This window comes from Bufo gargarizans, chromosome 5, assembly GCF_014858855.1.
Source record: "Bufo gargarizans isolate SCDJY-AF-19 chromosome 5, ASM1485885v1, whole genome shotgun sequence".
Taxonomy (NCBI): Eukaryota; Metazoa; Chordata; class Amphibia; order Anura; family Bufonidae; genus Bufo; species Bufo gargarizans.
Genome location: NC_058084.1, coordinates 172,736,241 through 172,755,964, shown reverse-complemented (window position 1 = coordinate 172,755,964; position 19,724 = coordinate 172,736,241). Strand labels below are relative to the sequence as shown.

The following is a 19,724-nucleotide window of genomic DNA, read 5'->3' as shown; positions in this document are numbered from 1 at the left end:
TGCCCTGGCATTTTAGGGGCCCTAAAGCGTGAGAAGAGGTCTGGAATATAAATGTCTAAAAAATTTTACGCATTTGGATTCCGTGAGGGGTATGGTGAGTTCATGTGAGATTTTATTTTTTGACACAAGTTAGTGGAATATGAGACTTTGTAAGAAAAAAATAAATAAATAAATAAATCAATTTCCGCTAACTTGTGCTAAAAAAAATGTCTAAATGGAGCCTTACAGGGGGGTGATCAATGACAGAGGGGTGATCAATGACAGGGGGGTGATCAGGGAGTCTATATGGGGTCATTGATCACCCCCCTGTAAGGCTCCTTTCAGACGTCCGTATGTGTTTTGCGGATCCGATTCATGGATGCGTGGAGCCGTAAAACACATACGGATGTCTGAATGGAGCCCTACAGGGGGGTGATCAGTGACAGGGGGGTGATCAATGACAGGGGGGTGATCAGGGAGTGTATAAGGGGTGATCACCCCCCTGTCATTGATCACCCCCCTGTAAGACTCCATTCAGACGTCCGTATGTGTTTTGCGGATCCGATCCATGGATGCGTGGATCTGTAAAACACATACAGACGTCTGAATGGAGCCTTACAGGGGGGTGATCATCCCATAAAGACTCCCTGATCACCCCCCTGTAAGGCTCCATTCAGACGTCCGTATGTGTTTTGCGTATCCGATCCATGGATGCGTGGATCCGTAAAACACATACGGACGTCTGAATGGAGCCTTACAGGGGGGTGATCAATGACAGGGGGGTGATCAGGGAGTGTATATGGGGTGATCACCCCACTGTCATTGATCACCCCCCTATAAGGCTCCATTCAGACGTCCGTATGTGTTTTGCGGATCCGATTCATGGATGCGTGGAGCCGTAAAACACATACGGACGTCTGAATGGAGCCTTACAGGGGGGTGATCATCCCATATAGACTCCCTGATCACCCCCCTGTAAGGCTCTAATCAGACGTCCGTATGTGTTTTGCGGATCCGATCCATGGATGCGTGGATCCGTAAAACACATACGGACATCTGAATGGAGCCTTACAGGGGGGTGATCAATGACAGGGGGTTGATCAATGACAGGGGGGTGATCAGGGAGTCAATATGGGGTGATCACCCCCCTGTAAGGCTCCATTCAGACGTCCGTATGTGTTTTGCGGATCCGATCCATGGATCCGTGGATCCGTAAAACACATACGGACATCTGAATGAAGCCTAACAGGGGGATGATCAATGACAGGGGGGTGATCAGGGAGTCTATATGGGGTGATCAGGGGTTAATAAGGGGTTAATAAGTGACAGGGGGGGTGTAGTGTAGTGTGGTGCTTGGTGCTACTTTACTGAGCTGCCTGTGTCCTCTGGTGGTCGATCCAAGCAAAAGGGACCACCAGAGGACCAGGTAGCAGGTATATTAGACGCTGTTTTTAAAACAGCGTCTAATATACCTGTTAGGGGTTAAAAATATCGCATCTACAGCCTGCCAGCGAACGATCGCCGCTGGCAGGCTGTAGATCCACTCTCTTACCTTCCGATCCTGTGAACGTGCGCTCCTGTGTGCGCGCGTTCATAGGAAATCTCGCGTTTCGCGAGATGACGCGTATATGCGTGACTGTGCCTTAGACTGCCGCCTCCGGACCGCGATCCTGCGTTAGGCGGTCCGGAGGCGGTTAATGCTCTGCCAGGACGTAACACCTTAAGGAGTCAGCCATTGTTCACCTTAAGGACCAGGCCATTTTTAGCAAACCTGACATGTGTCACTTTATGTCATGATAACTTTAAAACTTTTTTTTTCTCGTGACAGTGGCAAAACTAAGTAAAAAAAAAACATTTTTATTTATAAAAAAATACCAAATTTACCAGAAATTTGTAAAAATTAGCAAATTTCTAAATTTATCTACTTTTATAATAGATAGTAATAACTCAAAAAATAGTTATTTTACATTCCCCATATGTCTACTTCATGTTTAGATCATTTTGTGAATGCCATTTTATTTTTTATTTTTTAGAAGGCTTAGAGGTTTAGAAGCAAATCTTGAAATTTTTCAAAAAATTTTCAAAACCCACTTTTTAAGGACCAGTTTAGGTCTAAAGTAACTTTGTGAGGCTTACATAATAGTAACCACCCAAAATGACCTCATTTTACAAATTGAAACCTCTCAAGGTATTCAAAACTGATTTTACAAATTTTGTTAACCCTTTAGGTGTTCCTCAAGAATTAATGGAAAATGGAGATGAAATGTCAGAATTTAACTTTTTTGTTACGGATGCAGCTATACCTAATTTCTACTTTTTTTTTTTTTACTTTTAACAAAATAAAAGCATTTCTGAAACAAAAGAAAAATCATGTTTTAGTGTCTCCATAATCTGAGCCATAGTTTATTTTATTTTTTTGTGTGTGATTGTCTTAGGTAGGGGCTCATTTTTTGCGGGATGAGGTGACGGTTAGATTGTTACTATTTTAGGTGGCATACGCCTTTTTGATCGCTTGGTGTTACACTTTTAGTGATATAAGGTGACAAAAAAAATGTTTTTTTAGCATAGTTTTTATTTTATTTTTTTGACGGTTTTCATCTGAGGGATTACGTCATGTGATATTTTAAAAAACTGGTCAATATGGACGTGGCGATACTTAACCACTTCAGCCCCGCTAGGTGAAACCCCCTTCATGACCAGAGCACTTTTTACACTTCGGCACTACACTATTTTCACCGTTTATCGCTCGGTCATGCAACTTACCATACAAATGAATTTTACCTCCTTTTCTTCTCACTAATAGAGCTTTCATTTGGTGGTATTTCATTGCTGCTGGCATTTTAACTTTTTTTGTTATTAATCAAAATGTAACGATTTATTTGCAAAAAAATGACATTTTTCACTTTCAGCTGTAAAATTTTGCAAAAAAAAACGACATCCATATATAAATTTTTCGCCAAATTTATTGTTCTACATGTCTTTGATAAAAAAAAAATGTTTGGGCAAAAAAAAAAATGGTTTGGGTAAAAGTTATAGCATTTACAAACTATGGTACAAAAATTTGAATTTCCGCTTTTTGAAACAGCTCTGACTTTCTGAGCACCTGTCATGTTTCCTGAGGTTCTACAATGCCCAAACAGTAGAAAACCCCCACAAATGACCCCATTTCGGAAAGTAGACACCCTAAGGTATTCGCTGATGGGCATAGTGAGTTCATAGAACTTTTTATTTTTTGTCACAAGTTAGCGGAAAATGATGATTTTTCTTTTTTTTTCTTTTTTCCTTACAAAGTCTCATATTCCACTAACTTGCGACAAAAAATAAAAAATTCTAGGAACTCACCATGCCCCTCACAGAATACCTTGGGGTGTCTTCTTTCCAAAATGGGGTCACTTGTGGGGTAGTTATACTGCCCTGGCAATTTAGGGGCCCAAATGTGTGAGAAGAACTTTGCAATCAAAATGTGTAAAAAATGACCGTTGAAATCCAAAAGGTGCACTTTGGAATATGTGCCCCTTTGCCCACCTTGGCAGCAAAAAAGTGTCACACATCTGGTATCGCGGTACTCAGGAGAAGTTGGGGAATGTGTTTTGGGGTGTCATTTTACATATACCCATGCTGGGTGAGAAAAATATCTTGGTCAAATGCCAACTTTGTATAAAAAAATGGGAAAAGTTGTCTTTTGCCAAGATATTTCTCTCATCCAGCATGGGTATATGTAAAATGACACCCCAAAACACATTCCCCAACTTCTCCTGAGTACGGCAATACCAGATGTGTCACACTTTTTTGCTGCCAAGGTGGGCAAAGGGGCACATATTCCAAAGTGCACCTTTCAGATTTTGTAGGCCATTTTTAACACATTTTGATTGCAAGGTACTTCTCACACATTTGGGCCCCTAAATTGCCAGGGCAGTATAACTACGCCACAAGTGACCCCATTTTGGAAAGAAGACACCCCAAGGTATTCCGTGAGGGGCATGGCGAGTTCCTAGAATTTTTTATTTTTTGTCGCAAGTTAGTGGAATATGAGACTTTGTAAGGAAAAAAGAAAAAAAAAGAAAAATCATCATTTTCCGCTAACTTGTGACAAAAAATAAAAAATTCTAGGAACTCGCCGTGCCCCTCACGGAATACCTTGAGGTGTCTTCTTTCCAAAATGGGGTCACTTGTGGCGAAGTTATACTGCCCTGGCAATTTAGGGGCCCAAATGTGTAAGAAGTACCTTGCAATCAAAATGTGTAAAAAATGGCCTGCGAAATCCGAAGGGTGCACTTTGGAATATGTGCCCCTTTGCCCACCTTGGCTGCAAAAAAGTGTCACACATGTGGTATCGCCGTACTCAGGAAAAGTTGGGCAATGTGTTTTGGGGGGTCATTTTACATATACCCATGCTGGGTGAGAGAAATATCTTGGCAAAAGACAACTTTTCCCATTTTTTTATACAAAGTTGGCATTTGACCAAGATATTTTTCTCACCCAGCATGGGTATATGTAAAATAACACCCCAAAACACATTCCCCAACTTCTCCTGAGTACCGCGATACCAGATGTGTGACACTTTTTTGCAGCCTAGATGCGCAAAGGGGCCCAAATTCTTTTTAGGAGGGCATTTTTAGACATTTGGATCCCAGACTTCTTCTCACACTTTCGGGCCCCTAAAAAGCCAGGGCAGTATAAATACCCCACATGTGACCCCACTTTGGAAAGAAGACACCCCAAGGTATTCAATGAGGGGCATGGCGAGTTCCTAGAATTTTTTTTTTTTTGCACAAGTTAGCGGATATTGATTTTTTTTTGTTTTTTTTCTCACAAAGTCTCACTTTCCGCTAACTTAGGACAAAAATTTCAATCTTTCATGGACTCAATATGCCCCTCACGGAATACCTTGGGGTGTCTTCTTTCCGAAATGGGGTCACATGTGGGGTATTTATACTGCCCTGGCTTTTTAGGGGCCCTAAAGCGTGAGAAGAAGTCTGGAATATAAATGTCTAAAAATGTTTACGCATTTGGATTCCGTGAGGGGTATGGTGCGTCCATGTGAGATTTTATTTTTTGACACAAGTTAGTAGAATATGAGACTTTGTAAGAAAAAACAAAAACAAAAACAAAACAAAAAATTTCCGCTAACTTGTGCCAAAAATAATGTCTGAATGGAGCCTTACCAGGGGGGGGGGGGTGATCAATGACAGGGGGGTGATCAATGACAGGGGGGTGATCACCCATATAGACTCCCTGATCACCCCCCTGTCATTAATCACCCCCCTGTAAGGCTCCATTCAGACATCCGCATGATTTTTACGGATCCATGGATACATGGATCGGATCCAATAAACACATGCGGACGTCTGAATGGAGCCTTACAGGGGGGTTATCAATGACAGGGGGTGATCAGGGTGATCAGGGTGATCACCCCCCTGTCACTGATCACCCCCCCTGTAAGGCTCCATTCAGACATCCGCATGATTTTTTACGGATCCATGGATACATGGATCGGATCCACAAAACGCATGCGGATGTCTGAATGGAGCCTTACAGGGGGGTTATCAATGACAGGGGGTGATCAGGGTGATCACCCCCCTGTCAATGATCACCCCTCCTGTAAGGCTCCATTCAGACATCCGCATGATTTTTTACGGATCCATGGATACATGGATCGGATCCACAAAACACATGCGGACGTCTGAATGGAGCCTTACAGGGGGGTTATCAATGACAGGGGGTGATCAGGGTGATCACCCCCCTGTCACTGATCACCCCCCCTGTAAGGCTCCATTCAGACATCCGCATGATTTTTTACGGATCCATGGATACATGGATCGGATCCACAAAACGCATGCGGACGTCTGAATGGAGCCTTACAGGGGGGTTATCAATGACAGGGGATGATCAGGGTGATCACCCCCCTGTCACTGATCACCCCTCCTGTAAGGCTCCATTCAGACATCCGCATGATTTTTTACGGATCCATGGATACATGGATCGGATCCACAAAACGCATGCGGACGTCTGAATGGAGCCTTACAGGGGGGTTATCAATGACAGGGAGTGATCAGGGTGATCACCTCCCTGTCACTGATCACCCCCTTTGTAAGGCTCCATTCAGACGTCCGCATGTGTTTTGTGGATCCGATCCATGTATCCATGGATCCGTAAAAATCATGCGGACGTCTGAATGGAGCCTTACAGGGGGGTGATCAATGACAGGGGGGTGATCAATGACAGGGGGTGATCAGGGAGTGTATATGGGTGATCACCCGCCTGTCATTGATCACCCCCCTGTAAGGCTCCATTCAGACGTCCGCATGATTTTTACGGATCCATGGATACATGGATCGGATCCACAAAACACATGAGGACGTCTGAATGGAGCCTTACAGGGGGGTCATCAATGACAGGGGGGTGATCAGGGAGTGTATATGGGTGATCACCCGCCTGTCATTGATCACCCCCTGTAAGGCTCCATTCAGACGTCCGCATGTGTTTTGCGGATCCGATCCATGTATCCATGGATCCGTAAAAATCATGCGGACGTCTGAATGGAGCCTTACAGGGGGGGTGATCAATGACAGGGGGGTGATCAATGACAGGGGGTGATCAGGGAGTGTATATGGGTGATCACCCGCCTGTCATTGATCACCCCCCTGTAAGGCTCCATTCAGACGTCCGTATGCTTTTTGCGGATCCGATCCATGTATCCGTGGATCCATAAAAATCATACGGACGTCTGAACGGAGCCTGACAGGGGGGTGATCAATGACAGGGGGGTGATCAGGGAGTTTATATGGGGTGATCATGGGTGATCAGGGGTTTATAAGGGGTTAATAAGTGACGGGGGGGGGTGTAGTGTAGTGTAGTGTGGTGTTTGGTGCGACTGTACTGACCTACCTGAGTCCTCTGGTGGTCGATCCTAACAAAAGGGACCACCAGAGGACCAGGTAGGAGGTATATTAGACGCTGTTATGAAAACAGCGTCTAATATACCTGTTAGGGGTTAAAAAAATTCGGATCTCCAGCCTGCCAGCGAGCGATCGCCGCTGGCAGGCTGGAGATCCACTCGCTTACCTTCCGTTCCTGTGAGCGCGCGCGCCTGTGCGCGCGTTCACAGGAAGTCTCGCGTCTCGCGAGAAGACGTGTATATGCGTCCAGGAGGAATAAAGCAACCACCTCCCGGACGCATATATGCGTACAGCGGTCGGGAGGTGGTTAATATGTCTACTTTTCTTTTTTTCTCTATTTTTTACAATTTTTTTAACTTTATTTTGGAAAAAGGATGCCTTTTTTAACCTGAAACATTACATTTTTTATTTTAAAAAAAACTAATTTTTTTACTTTCTATATTTGTTCCACAGTGGGACTTCACCTTTTTAGGGTTTGATCCCTGTTTCAATTCAGTACAATACATTCTGTATTGTACTGAATTCAACTGTCAGCGTCTTACACAGTAAGACGCTGACAGGTGCCTAGGAAACTCAGCCCTCAGGCTGTATTTCCTGGGCTTCAGTAGCTGGCAGGCCCCGATGCCTGTGTAAGGCATCTGGGCTGCCATTGCAACCATCGGGTCCCCGCCACCGCAGTTTGGCACCCGATGGCTAAGTAGAGGGAGCGCCACCCTCCCATATGCTGCGGTCAGATTCCCTTTAAATTTTCATTTACCAGAAATTTAGTTTACTGGCGATAAAAAAATGTTATTTTAAACAAAATACATATTTCGGTATATTTAACTGTAAAAGTAAAGTTTATTATGGTTTCGGCGTGGGGAAAAGGGGGTGCCAGAGAAAGAATCCGCACCCGGTGCAAAATACCCTAGGCACGCCACTGCCCTTTCCACCACTTAAAATCTTCGTACGGGCGTGTGCTTTCCAAAATGGGGTCCCTTCTTGGGGTTTTTAATTTCTGGGGACCTCAGGAATTTTTTAACATGCGATATGGCACCTAAATACTATGTCTGTTTATTCAAGCCAGCAAAAAACATATTTTGCACTTTGCCTCTAGAGCCCTGCTGTGTGCCCATACATAATTTTTTGAGCACATATGCAATTTTTCATTTTCACTGCCTAATTCTAGGAAACACCTTTGAGGTCAAAGTGCTTACTACACACCTTGAAAGATTCCTTGAGGGGTGTAGTTTCCAAAATGGGGTCACTTTTGGGGGGTTTCTACTGTAGGGCCACCTCAGGGTGTCTTTATATTCCAATTACCATTCCAGCTAAATCCGCTCTCCTAAAGCCATATGGTGCTCCTTCCACTCTGAAGCCTGCTGTGTGCCCATACATCATTTTTTGAGCACATGTATATGAGGTGTTGCTGTATTCGGGGGGGGAATGGGGAACAAAATATAGGTTTCATTTTGTCCTGTTACCCTTTGGGAAAGTGAAAAATGTGGGTGCAAAGCAACTTTTTTTGTGAAAAAAAATCAATTTTTCATTTTCACTGTCAAGTGTTTCCTAATTCTAGGAAACAACTTTGAGGTCAAAGTACTAACTACACACCTTGAAAGATTCTTGAGGGGTGTAGTTTCCAAAATGGGGTAACTTTTTGGGGATTTCCACTGTAGGGCCATCTCAGGATGTCTTCATATGCGACATAGCTCCCAATGACAAATCTAGCTAGATCCACGCTCCTAAAGCCATATAGTGCTCCTTCCACTCTGAAGCCTGCTGTGTGCCCATACATCAGTTTCTGAGCATATATGGGGTGTTTCTGTGATCTCCAGATTTAGGATAATAGATTTTGAGTTTTTCTGTCTGTAAACCCTCATGTGTTGCAGAAAAAATTGATTAAAATTTAAAATCTGCTAAAAAAAAAGTGAATCTTGGAAATTTCATTAGCATTTTCCTTTAATACTCATGGGACACCTAAAGGGTTAACAAAGTTTGTAAAAATCAGTTTTGAATAGCTTGAGGGGTGTACTTTCTAAAATGGGGTGATTTATGGGTGGTTTCTAATATGTAAGCCCCACAAAGTGACTTCATAACTGAACTGGTCCTTAAAAAATTGGGTTTTGGAAATTTTCTTTAAAATTTTAAGATTGGCTTCTAAACTTCTAAGCCTTCTAACGTCCCTAAAAAATAAAATGCCAATTTTTAAAATGATCTAAAAATGAAGTAGACATATGGGAAATGTAAAGTAATAACCATTTTTTGGAGGTATTACTATGTATTTTAAAGGTAGAAAAAGTGAAATTTGAAATTAGCTAATTTTTCCCAATTTTTTGTACATTTTGTATTTTTTTATAAATAAAAATGAAATATCTTGACTCAAATTTACCACTGTCATGAAGTACAATATGTGACGAGAAAACAAGCGTTTTAAAGTTATTACTATTAAATAATATGTGATATAATATTAATTGATATTTAATATAAAGTATGTATTACAGTGCACATTACACACCATTTATAGTAATACACTTGGCAATGGGAGGTCTGTATGGGAAGGTCAAGACATATATTTGAAGTCTACCATATATGACAATGTATAGGCCCATTAATGTAAAGATCACAGCAGTTGAGTTTCAGTTGAAATGCTTTTATTTGTGCATCAGATAGACATGTGGCAGTTTCGTGTGTGAACGTTTTCGGCACATAGGCCTTCGTCAGACACTATGCCGAACTTGTCCACCTTCGCGTTCAACCGGGTCGCGTCGCCCTTAAGTTGATCTCTGGAGTGTCCCAACGTAGAGTGATCTGGGAGAAGATGTCTCTGTTCAGTGACCATTCGCATGGAACTGGTAGACCCCGACTGAGTCGATCCGCAACTATGTTGAGATCTCCCTTGATGTGAACCGCGGAAAGGTGGGATAGACTGAGCTCTGCCCAAGAGAGGATTAGACCAACTTCCTGGAGAAGAGGTTGAGATCTTGTACCTCCCTGTCTGTTGATATAAGCGACCACACTCGTGCTGTCCGAACGGACTCTCACCGCCTTCCCGCGGATGAGAGGAGCAAAATAATAAAGAGCTAGACGTACGGCTCTTAGTTCTCTCATATTGGACGAGAGAAGCCTCTTCTGTGGAGTCCAGATACCCTGTACTGGACTGTCTTCCAGATGGGCTCCCCAACCTAGAAGGGGGGCGTCTGTGGTCAACGTGATCCAGCGAGGTTGAATCAAGGACCTCCCACCATTTGAGTGAGGACCGGACTTTGACAGACAGGGAGTGAGTCTTTTCCAACCCCTTGGGGTTGTGGTTCCAGATTGCTAACACTTCTTCTTGAAGTGGACGAAGGTGCAAAAGGGCCCAAGGAACTGCTTCTGCAGATGCTGACATGTGGCCCAAGATCTTCATAAGTGTTCTGATGGACACTGGACGAGGTGCAATGAGAACCTGAGCGGCTCTTATGACTCGATCTTTCCTCTCTGGGGAGAGAGAGAGAGAGTCATTCTTTGAGAATCCACTATAAACCCCAGGAATACCCTGGAAGTGGAAGGCAGTATCTGGGACTTTTCCTAATTTATCAACCAGCCTAAACGCTGGAGAGTCTGAAGAGCCAGATGAAGATGGGTTTGAAGAACATCTAGAGATGGCACGATTTCTAGTCCTTGAAGCCTGAGCTTGGCAACAACCGGAGCCACAACCTTGGTAAGGGTGTGGGGAGCAGACGAGATGCCAAAGGGAAGAACAGCAAACTGGTAATGCTTTACCACACCCTTTATGGAGACCGCAACTTATAGGAACTTTCGATGAGTTGGATGGATAGGGACATGAAGATAGGTGTCCTTTAGATCTATGGTGACCATAAGGTCTCTGGGATTTAGAATGTTGATTAAGGAGCTGATGGTCTCCATTCTGAAGCGCTTCTGCCTTATGAAGCGATTCAGATAGCGCAGATCTATTATCATGCGCCAGTCTCCGGAAAGGCTTTGGGACTAGAAAAATGGGGGAATATACCTCCGCCCTTGTTCATGGGAGGGAACCTCCTCTAGGGCTCTTTTGTGAAGGTAAAGGAGGACCACATTCTCCAGGATCTTTTGTTTGGTTTGGGGTAGAGGCCGGGTTAACACAAATTTCTCCTGAAGGGGAGACACGAAATCTATCGTGTAGCCGGACAGAATTATATTTAGGACCCACTGATCCTGAATTTGTTGCAGCCAGGCCTGCTGAAAAAAACTTAAACAACCTCCGACCGGAGGAGCACTTGAAAGTTGTGCATCGCACGGAGGGTCTGGAGGGGAAGGGGGAAGGTAAGCGGGAGAGTCATAGGTCCACCTTGCGATCTCTGCACCGACCACGACCGCGTCTGGAAGACCCCTGACGTCTCTGGGATCTAGAGAGGCCCTAGGGTCTTGTGTTTCCGGACCTGCTGCGGCCCCAAAAGGACTGTTGAGGGAGATTTTTCTCTTTTTTGTCTGCCAAGCTCTCCATGAGCTTGTCCAGCTCAGAACCAAATAGCCTTCCTGGCTCATAGGGCAGGACGCATAAATTTAACTTGGAGGCGTTATCAGCGAACCAAGGGCGCAATCAGAGGGGTCTATGGCTGGCAAAAGAAAGCGCCATACATTCGCAGTCAGCTTTAAATGCTGGCCAGAAGCGTCGCATAAAAAATCTGCTCCTAGCAGGAGGGTTTTAAACTGATCCAGAATGTCCGTTCTGGCCACTCCGGCCTCTAGGTCAGCCTGAATTCTTAGGATGCAGGAGCGTACAAAGTCTGCCATCTCAGACGAGGCAACAGCTACCGACGCGGAAGCTGCAGCAGCAGAGTAATTGCGCCTTAGGGTGCATTCAACCCTCCGTCATCTACCGGAACTAGGGTCCTTTTGGACAATTTGTAAATCGCCATGTCGACCTTCGGAGGCAGTACCCAAAGGTCTGACTCCGACTCCTGGAGGGGAAACATTAGTTTAAACCTCTTGTTGAGGACTGGACCCTTTTCCGGATGCTTCCATTCGGTCAGCATGAATCGCTTAAGGTTCTTGTCCACTTTGAAGGTTCCCCCTAGAGGTGGACGGCGGAGCTTCCCCTTGCTCGACATCACGATCCCTTGACTGGATGGAGCGTGAAAGCCTTTGGGTCTTTTCGGCTGGAAACAAGTACAGTGAGTCTTCATCGTCCGAGGAAGAGAAAGAATGGTTGTCCACGGAGATGGCGTCCTCCAGCATAGGCATCGGACCCTGTGAAGATACTCTTGCTCTCTTGGAGGCGAGGGCACTCTTAATTTCGGAAATCGAATTTCCCATAAAGTCCTTCATCCAGCCAAACATGTCTCTTACAGTGGGTTGCGACTGAGGAGGACGACATAGCGGACACCTATTATACTCATAGGTGTCCGGCATTGGCATCTCGCAAAAAGCGCCGACTGCATGACTCTGCTTGTGGGAGGCTTTCCAGCGCTGATCACCGTTAGGAGACTCCATCTAGAAAGGAAACTTCAAACTGTTTTAGTAGTAGCAGCCACATAAGTGTAGCAACAGCTCTCTGCTCAGAAAGAGGAAGTACTCCTCTTGTTGTGGTATTATATAGGTGGACAAGCTCCACCTTTGTCCTTAGCTCCGCCCCCGATAGCCCCGCCTCAAACCAAAAAATTTCTCCTGATCCCACAGGAATATTAGTTTGAAAAAAACATATAATAAATATATACTAAAAACCTGTAGCACCCGGGGCTCACTTTTCAGTTATACTCATCCCTTTAGAAAAACAAGATCGGCGCGAGAGCCGAAAGTCGTTAATGACGCACTTCCTGCCGGGCCGTGCACCGAGCGCTGTGCAGCAGGAGCCGGCGATGGGACGCCGGCGGCCCACACCGGCCTCGCAGGCAGGAGACAGAATGTTGCGATAGGCTCCGCCCCTCCAGCCTGGACCGCCGAGCAGAGAGGCAGATCGCGTGGACCAGCAACGCAGTAAGGCTGGAGGGACAGGGGGTTGGAGGATGACTCTGTGCCCGGAGCTGGAACAAAACACAGAATAATGTGGTAGGAAAAATATATATATAAGAAAACAAAGAATATTCTAAGGTAACAGGCCGCAGCCTGACCCTGAGAAAAAAAGCACTGGATTATGGGCAGTCTGCCCTTTATAGGGGTGGGTTTTTACTAATTATTTAATTAGTGCTTGGTAGGAAATTTATTGTCATCAAAAATTCTACCTGTCCTACTAGTTTCACAGGGGAGAACTCCCCCCACTTGTGCTGCTGGTTAGGACGTAAGGGAATTGTTTTTATGTTAACGAATAATTAAAATATATTTGCTGTTACTATATGATTTTTTTTTTACTTTTAACAATGGTCTTTTTATTGCATATGTGTGTGTATCAAGCAATAAACTACATGAAAAGGAAAACAAAAGACTCACATCTGTTCCTTCTTCTCCAGGATGTCCTGAATCTCCTTTTCGTCCAGGTAGCCCCTGTATAAATAAGAGTTATGTGGTATTTGAGTTTAGATAGTGACTCTGTATTTACAGTATACTTGTTACTACATTATGTAACATCCTGAAAGTGCATTGTAAGTGATGTCCAATACTTTAACAAAAAGTGTCAATGATGGTGTTGAGTAGTGTAACATGAGCCATGATCATCAACATGGAGAACACCAATTGATTAATATAAATCAGGTATTGAGTTATGCCAGGTTGTACCTGATGCAGCTCACCTCCACAGTTCTGTATAGGAAAACTCAAACAGAAAATTACTTCTGTATACCACACTGAATACCGCTATGTTCCCTTTTTAATTTACCTTAGAAGAAATATCTGTCCAATAGCTTTGTTAGTTACAATGTATGAATAGGTTCCATTGACACAGATACAACACATAATTTGTTACAGCATTGTTTACAGCATTAGGAAATATGTAATATTTGCTGGACCCTAAATGCCATTGCAAAGATAGTATGTACATATTGATTCAGAAAGTTCAGTTGCCACAAGTGTCCTATGTATGTCCAAAAATGTTATGTTTGAACCACAATGCAAGTATGAAGGACATCTACCATACCTGTTGCATGCATGCATTTTAATTGGCTAAGACACACCATCGGAACAGACTATGTAGCTGTTATGGGGCCCTTGGAGAAAGAACACCCATCCCTGTTTGGTCCTATCTCATTTGCTATTGGTTAGCAAGAGTCTCTTGAGGATTCCAATCTCCACATAATCTGTATTGTTAGCAAACAATAGGGTGAGAATTTGTCCTAAAAGTAATGGAAAGAATGTAGAGTAGAAACCAAACACCAGGCCCTTCTAAACTGGGTGGCAAAAAGCCAATACTATAATAGGGGTCTTGTTATGGGGTCCCATCTTCTTCTATGTATGCCATTGTTTGATAGATTAATTTATTTATACTTTTAAATTAAGATAGTTACAGCTGTCGAATGTTTATTTCCTGACCATAAATTATACTTGATATACATACTTTTTGTCCTTTTCGCCCAGGTATTCCAGGAAGTCCACTTTGTCCAATGCATTTACAGAATACACAGCAACATGTCTTCTCATTAACATGGGACTAATCAATAAATAAACATTCATTAATTATTCCTTCAGTGACTAGAGAGTTTGTTTTTATCTATAATTCATATTTAACTAATATTTTACATATTTTACTATATCTATCTATCTATCAATCAATCCACCCATTTTTGCTTCACAAATTGCATCAGAAAATAACTGTGGGTGATTGTAGTTACTTGGAACTAGCTAGAGATGTCTTCTCTACCTCACGACTCCTGTATCCAGTGGTGGCCTTGTATGCTGACTTTGAGCTGTATTTAGTTCAGGACTTGTGTCTGTATTCTGAACCTGCATTGACCCCTAGGCTTGCTAACTGAAGGAAAGGAGCCTACATGCTGAAACTGTTCTTCCTACAATATACTGTACCCACCTCTACTATTCCTGGAATATTAAATGACTCTGCTTTGTGTCCTCTCCCAAATCATGGCCTGACAGAACTTCCTAGCTATGGTTCTTGAATATAGGACTCTACCTTGCTGGTCCTGCAGTAAACTCAACTGGCTCTCCTGGGTCCTTCTCCAGTGTCGCAGATTCAGCTATGGTTTGCCCTCATTACCAGATCATAAGTGCCTGGCTGCCTTTCTGCAGTGTAAGCTTTGTTATCCCTATTGCTAGATGTTTTTCCCTGAATAGGTTAAGTTTGCTTCACTTTGCTATATGACCTATTTTGTGACTTTAATAATTAAATCTTGAAACTTTGTTGTTGTAACCCAGGACTGGTGTTACATTCACTCCACATCTCCTTGTGGTGTGGCTATGCAGTGAGCCAGACTAATAGCCTCTTTACATGGCCTGATGTAGCAAGCAATTGTCAGGAAGGAAGCGTTCCTGCCTGACAATTGCTTGCTCGTCAATCGAGGATCAAGTTGTATTTACATGCAGCAATCTTCTCCACAGTATGGGGAGGAGCGATCACTAATGCCATCTCTTGTCCCCATACAGAATCATTGTTTGCAAGGCAGCAGAGTGCAGTTGAGGCTCCTTTATCTGCTACTGGCAAATGATGATTTAGGTGTCCAAAAGAACAATCCTATTACCTGATGAACAAGCGTTTTGCTCATTCATTGGGTAATCGGCGGCACCTGTACATAGGCAGATTATCAATAACGAGCATCCATATGAACTCTCGTTAGCAATAATTTGCCTGAACATTTGGTAGTGTAAAGGGGCTTTAACAAATTGGAGGAGTTAAGCATGACCAATCATAATAACATTATATGCAGAGAGGGTAGTAAACTGACACATTATAACAGAAAAATGTGATAATCTTACCGTTTGTCCGGCTAGTCTAACTCCAATATCTGACATTCCAATATTCATCTGATAGCTGTATTCAAAGCCTCTGCCAAATTCTATATGTTTGATATCATCATATCCCTTTGTTCCTTCCAAAGCAATAGTCACTAAGGCCGTTAGTCCTAAAAGACATATAGATGTAAATATTACATAAATACATAAACTGTTCAGCCTGTGTGGCAGCAATGCATATCGTATGGAAAACAATAACTTTCAGAGATGTTCAAGCAGTTTTGATGGGTCTATGATTTGTAGCCAAAAAAGACTATTTATTAAGTTTGAAAAATCACTAATATTGTGTCATTTGACATATGATACAATTCTATTATATACGAAAATCAGTGCAGTCCCTTTGATGCTAGTATCAGCCTGGAGAAGAACCTAAAGAGAGTTCAGTTCAGTCATCTTATACCATTGTGCCACAAGCATCAGTAATCCAAGGTCCTCATTCTTCACCCCTTTTACCATCCACCCAAAGAGAAAATAATAAATAGCACTTTACCTTGCCTTCGAAGATCCTCCACTGTTCGCTTAAGGTCTTCAACTTGCTCATCTAGGCCATCTGTAAAGACCAGCATCATCTACACAGCACAAACAGAATGTATGATTTGAATATTGGGAATTCAGGTAAGATAGATTATAAATAATGTAACAATAATTGCACTTGCCTTTGCTTTTCCTTTATCTGTGTTTTGAAATGTCTTCCACATTGACTGAAGAACGAGTGATGTCATATAGGAAGAGCCATTGACATAAATGTCTTTGAGGTTCTGAGCTAAATCAGGACTATAGGTGTGAAATAGAGGAGACATTGAATTATTAGCATTTGGTAAGTAAAAGGTAGCACTGACTTGAGGTTTGACACCAGGGTTGCAGCTTGGACTTCTCAAGTTCATCATACTGTGTAAGATATGAGCAATTCTGGCTTTCAGAAGGTTTTGCCCAGTGAATAATTGGGCATAATTGGGATAGGTTGATATGTCAAAACCAACAACGACATCAACTGAACAATCTATAAGGAGAAACAGAAAATGATGTTGTGTAAGAACATGTCAAAGAGTAGTATGAATATATACATATAGCAATTAGCACATTGATTAATGGTAGGATGCAGATAATGTAAAATTTAAACTTAACACGTAAAATACACAATTGCAGAAACTTTAATTTGATTTTATAATAGCTTTATTGTGTTAAGCATCAATTTAAAACAAATCTGTCAGCAGTTTTGACCATGCTAAACCTCTGACAGACTAGCTATGGGCTCTGACAGCAGGATAAACATACTTTATATGAAAGGTGTTATCCCTTGATAAATGCCAAAAATGAAAATCAGACATGATATAGTACATGACAATCTCAATCTAACAAAGCTAGAACCAGCCCTGTACCTCACATGTATCCAGAGATCTACCCATTCATTACTCTGCTAGATTTACATCAAGCTGGCAGCTCAAGGGGAGTGTCTTTTCTGCAGCAGCTAGGGGGGCGGGTCTCAGCTCTCCCTATCACAGCTCAGTAGGCAGTTTAAGGCTGAAACTGGGCATGTGCGGCCATCTTCAGTGAGCAGGTCAAAGAAATAAGAAAAATAACAAACAGCAGGTGGCGCTACAGAGATAAATTTCAGTAAATAACTCAGTGGCTATGCAAAATTTTTTATTGCATGCAATTAAAAAAGTAATCAGATCCAGGTGCTGGTTTAAAAACTGTAGACTATTTTTTGTGGGACAACCCCTTTAAGCTTTTCAAATAAGTACAAACCGGATTCCCAAAAAGTTGGGACACTAAACAAATTGTGAATATAAACTGAATGCAATGATGTGGAGATGGCAAATGTCAATATTTTATTTGTAAATGAACGTAGATGACAGATCAAATGTTTAATCCGAGTAAATGTATCATTTTAAAGGAAAAATACGTTGATTCAAATTTTCACGGTGTCAACAAATCCCCAAAAAGTTGGGACAAGTAGCAATAAGAGGCTGGAAAAAGTAAATTTGAGCATAACGAAGAGCTGGAAGACCAATTAACACTAATTAGGTCAATTGGCAACATGATTGGGTATAAAAAGAGCTTCTCAGAGTGGCAGTGTCTCTCAGAAGCCAAGATGGGTAGAGGATCACCAATTCCCACAATGTTGCGCAGAAAGATAGTGGAGCAATATCAGAAAGGTGTTACCAAGCGAAAAATTGCAAAGACTTTGCATCTATTATCATCAACTGTGCATAACATCATCCGAAGATTAAGAGAATCTAGAACAATCTCTGTGCGTAAGGGTCAAGGCCGTAAAACCATACTGGATGCCTGTGATCTCCGGGCCCTTAAATGACACTGCACCACAAACAGGAATGCTACTGTAAAGGAAATCACAAAATGGGCTCGGGAATACTTCCAGAAACCATTGTCAGTGAACACAATCCACGTGCCATCCGCCGTTGCCAGCTGAAACTCTACAGTGCAAAGAAGAAGCCATTTCTAAGCAAGATCCACAAGCTCAGGCGTTTTCACTGGGCCAGGGATCATTTAAAATGGAGTGTGGCAAAATGGAAGACTGTTCTGTGGTCAGACGAGTCACGATTCAAAGTTCTTTTTGGAAATCTGGGACGCCATGTCATCCAGACCAAAGAGGACAAGGACAACCCAAGTTGTTATCAACGCTCAGTTCAGAAGCCTGCATCTCTGATGGTATGGGGTTGCATGAGTGCGTGTGGCATGGGCAGCTTGCATGTCTGGAAAGACACCATCAATGCAGAAAAATATATTCAGGTTCTAGAACAACATATACTCCCATCCAGACATCATCTCTTTCAGGGAAGACCCTGCATTTTTCAACAAGATAATGCCAGACCACATTCTGCATCAATCACAACATCATGGCTGCATAGGAGAAGGATCTGGGTACTGAAATGGCCAGTCTTCAGTCCAGATCTTTCACCTATAGAGAACATTTGGCGCATCATAAAGAGGAAGGTGCAACAAAGAAGGCCCAAGACGATTGAACAGTTAGAGGCCTGTATTAGACAAGAATGGGAGGGCATTCCTATTTCTAAACTTGAGAAACTGGTCTCCTCGGTCCCCAGATGTCTGTTGAGTGTTGTAAGAAGAAGGGGAGATGCCACACAGTGGTGAAAATGGCCTTGTCCCAACTTTCTGGGGATTTGTTGACACCATGAAATTCTGATGCAACATATTTTTCCCTTAAAATGGTACATTTTCTCAGTTAAAACTTTTGTTCCGTGATTTATGTTCTATTCTGAATAAAATATTAGAAGTTGGCACCTCCACATCATTGCATTCAGTTTTTATTCACGATTTGTATAGTGTCCCAACTTTTTGGGAATCCGGTTTGTAGTAGCATAAACATTAACTTTTTGTTCTGCCAGGTTCTGCTCCTGCAAGTGGCCAGGGCAGAACTTCACTGTGAAGTGCTTTCTACTTTGAGATGCTTCATAGCCCTTTACTTCTTCTCTGAGTGACAGCTGTGTTATCCAACCAGGAAAGCAGTGCAGAACTTGTCACTCAGAGCAGAGGGCTGGGGCTGTGAAACAGTTCAATGAAGCGAGCACTTCACACTGAAGACCCTAAAGGGCACAAGCATAAGCAGAATCTGGCAGAATAAAACATCATATTTTGACTACTACTGATGAAAAAAGCTCCACAAATGATATATTTGTACTGCTCTTAGCAGCCCCTACCTAGAGCAGTCTGGAGTATAACATGGTGAAAATTGTTGTGATACTTCCTATAAATTTTACTGCAACAGCTTATCAAATGTTTTAAACAATATACAGTACGCCACCATGATCAACCCTATTAAACTAAGCATACTGCCTTGTCTGGGTTAATCATGGTGACTAAAATGACTCTCTCCAATCTTCATATATTTAGTTCTATGTAAACAACATGCTTGTAGCACTGAGGGGTTGGCCTAGCCCCTCAGAGCACTCTTTCACCTCCATCTCTCTGTTGTCACCTTTGTAGAGTATCCACCCATAGTGTAATTTT

At 42.7% G+C, this 19,724-nt stretch overlaps 1 protein-coding gene across 1 annotated transcript in view; it reads right to left on the bottom strand.

Moving 5' to 3' along the window:
- Nucleotides 1–19,724, bottom strand: part of LOC122939368 (collagen alpha-6(VI) chain-like) — a 169,480-nt gene that overhangs the window by 34,284 nt on the left and 115,472 nt on the right. Inside the window, exons 11-15 of the mRNA XM_044295434.1 lie at nucleotides 16,388–16,731; nucleotides 16,222–16,300; nucleotides 15,696–15,841; nucleotides 14,326–14,418; nucleotides 13,266–13,319 (exon numbers count right to left, since the gene is read on the bottom strand). Coding sequence (XP_044151369.1) covers nucleotides 13,266–13,319; nucleotides 14,326–14,418; nucleotides 15,696–15,841; nucleotides 16,222–16,300; nucleotides 16,388–16,731 — 716 coding nt within the window. The remainder of the gene's footprint in view (nucleotides 1–13,265; nucleotides 13,320–14,325; nucleotides 14,419–15,695; nucleotides 15,842–16,221; nucleotides 16,301–16,387; nucleotides 16,732–19,724) is intronic.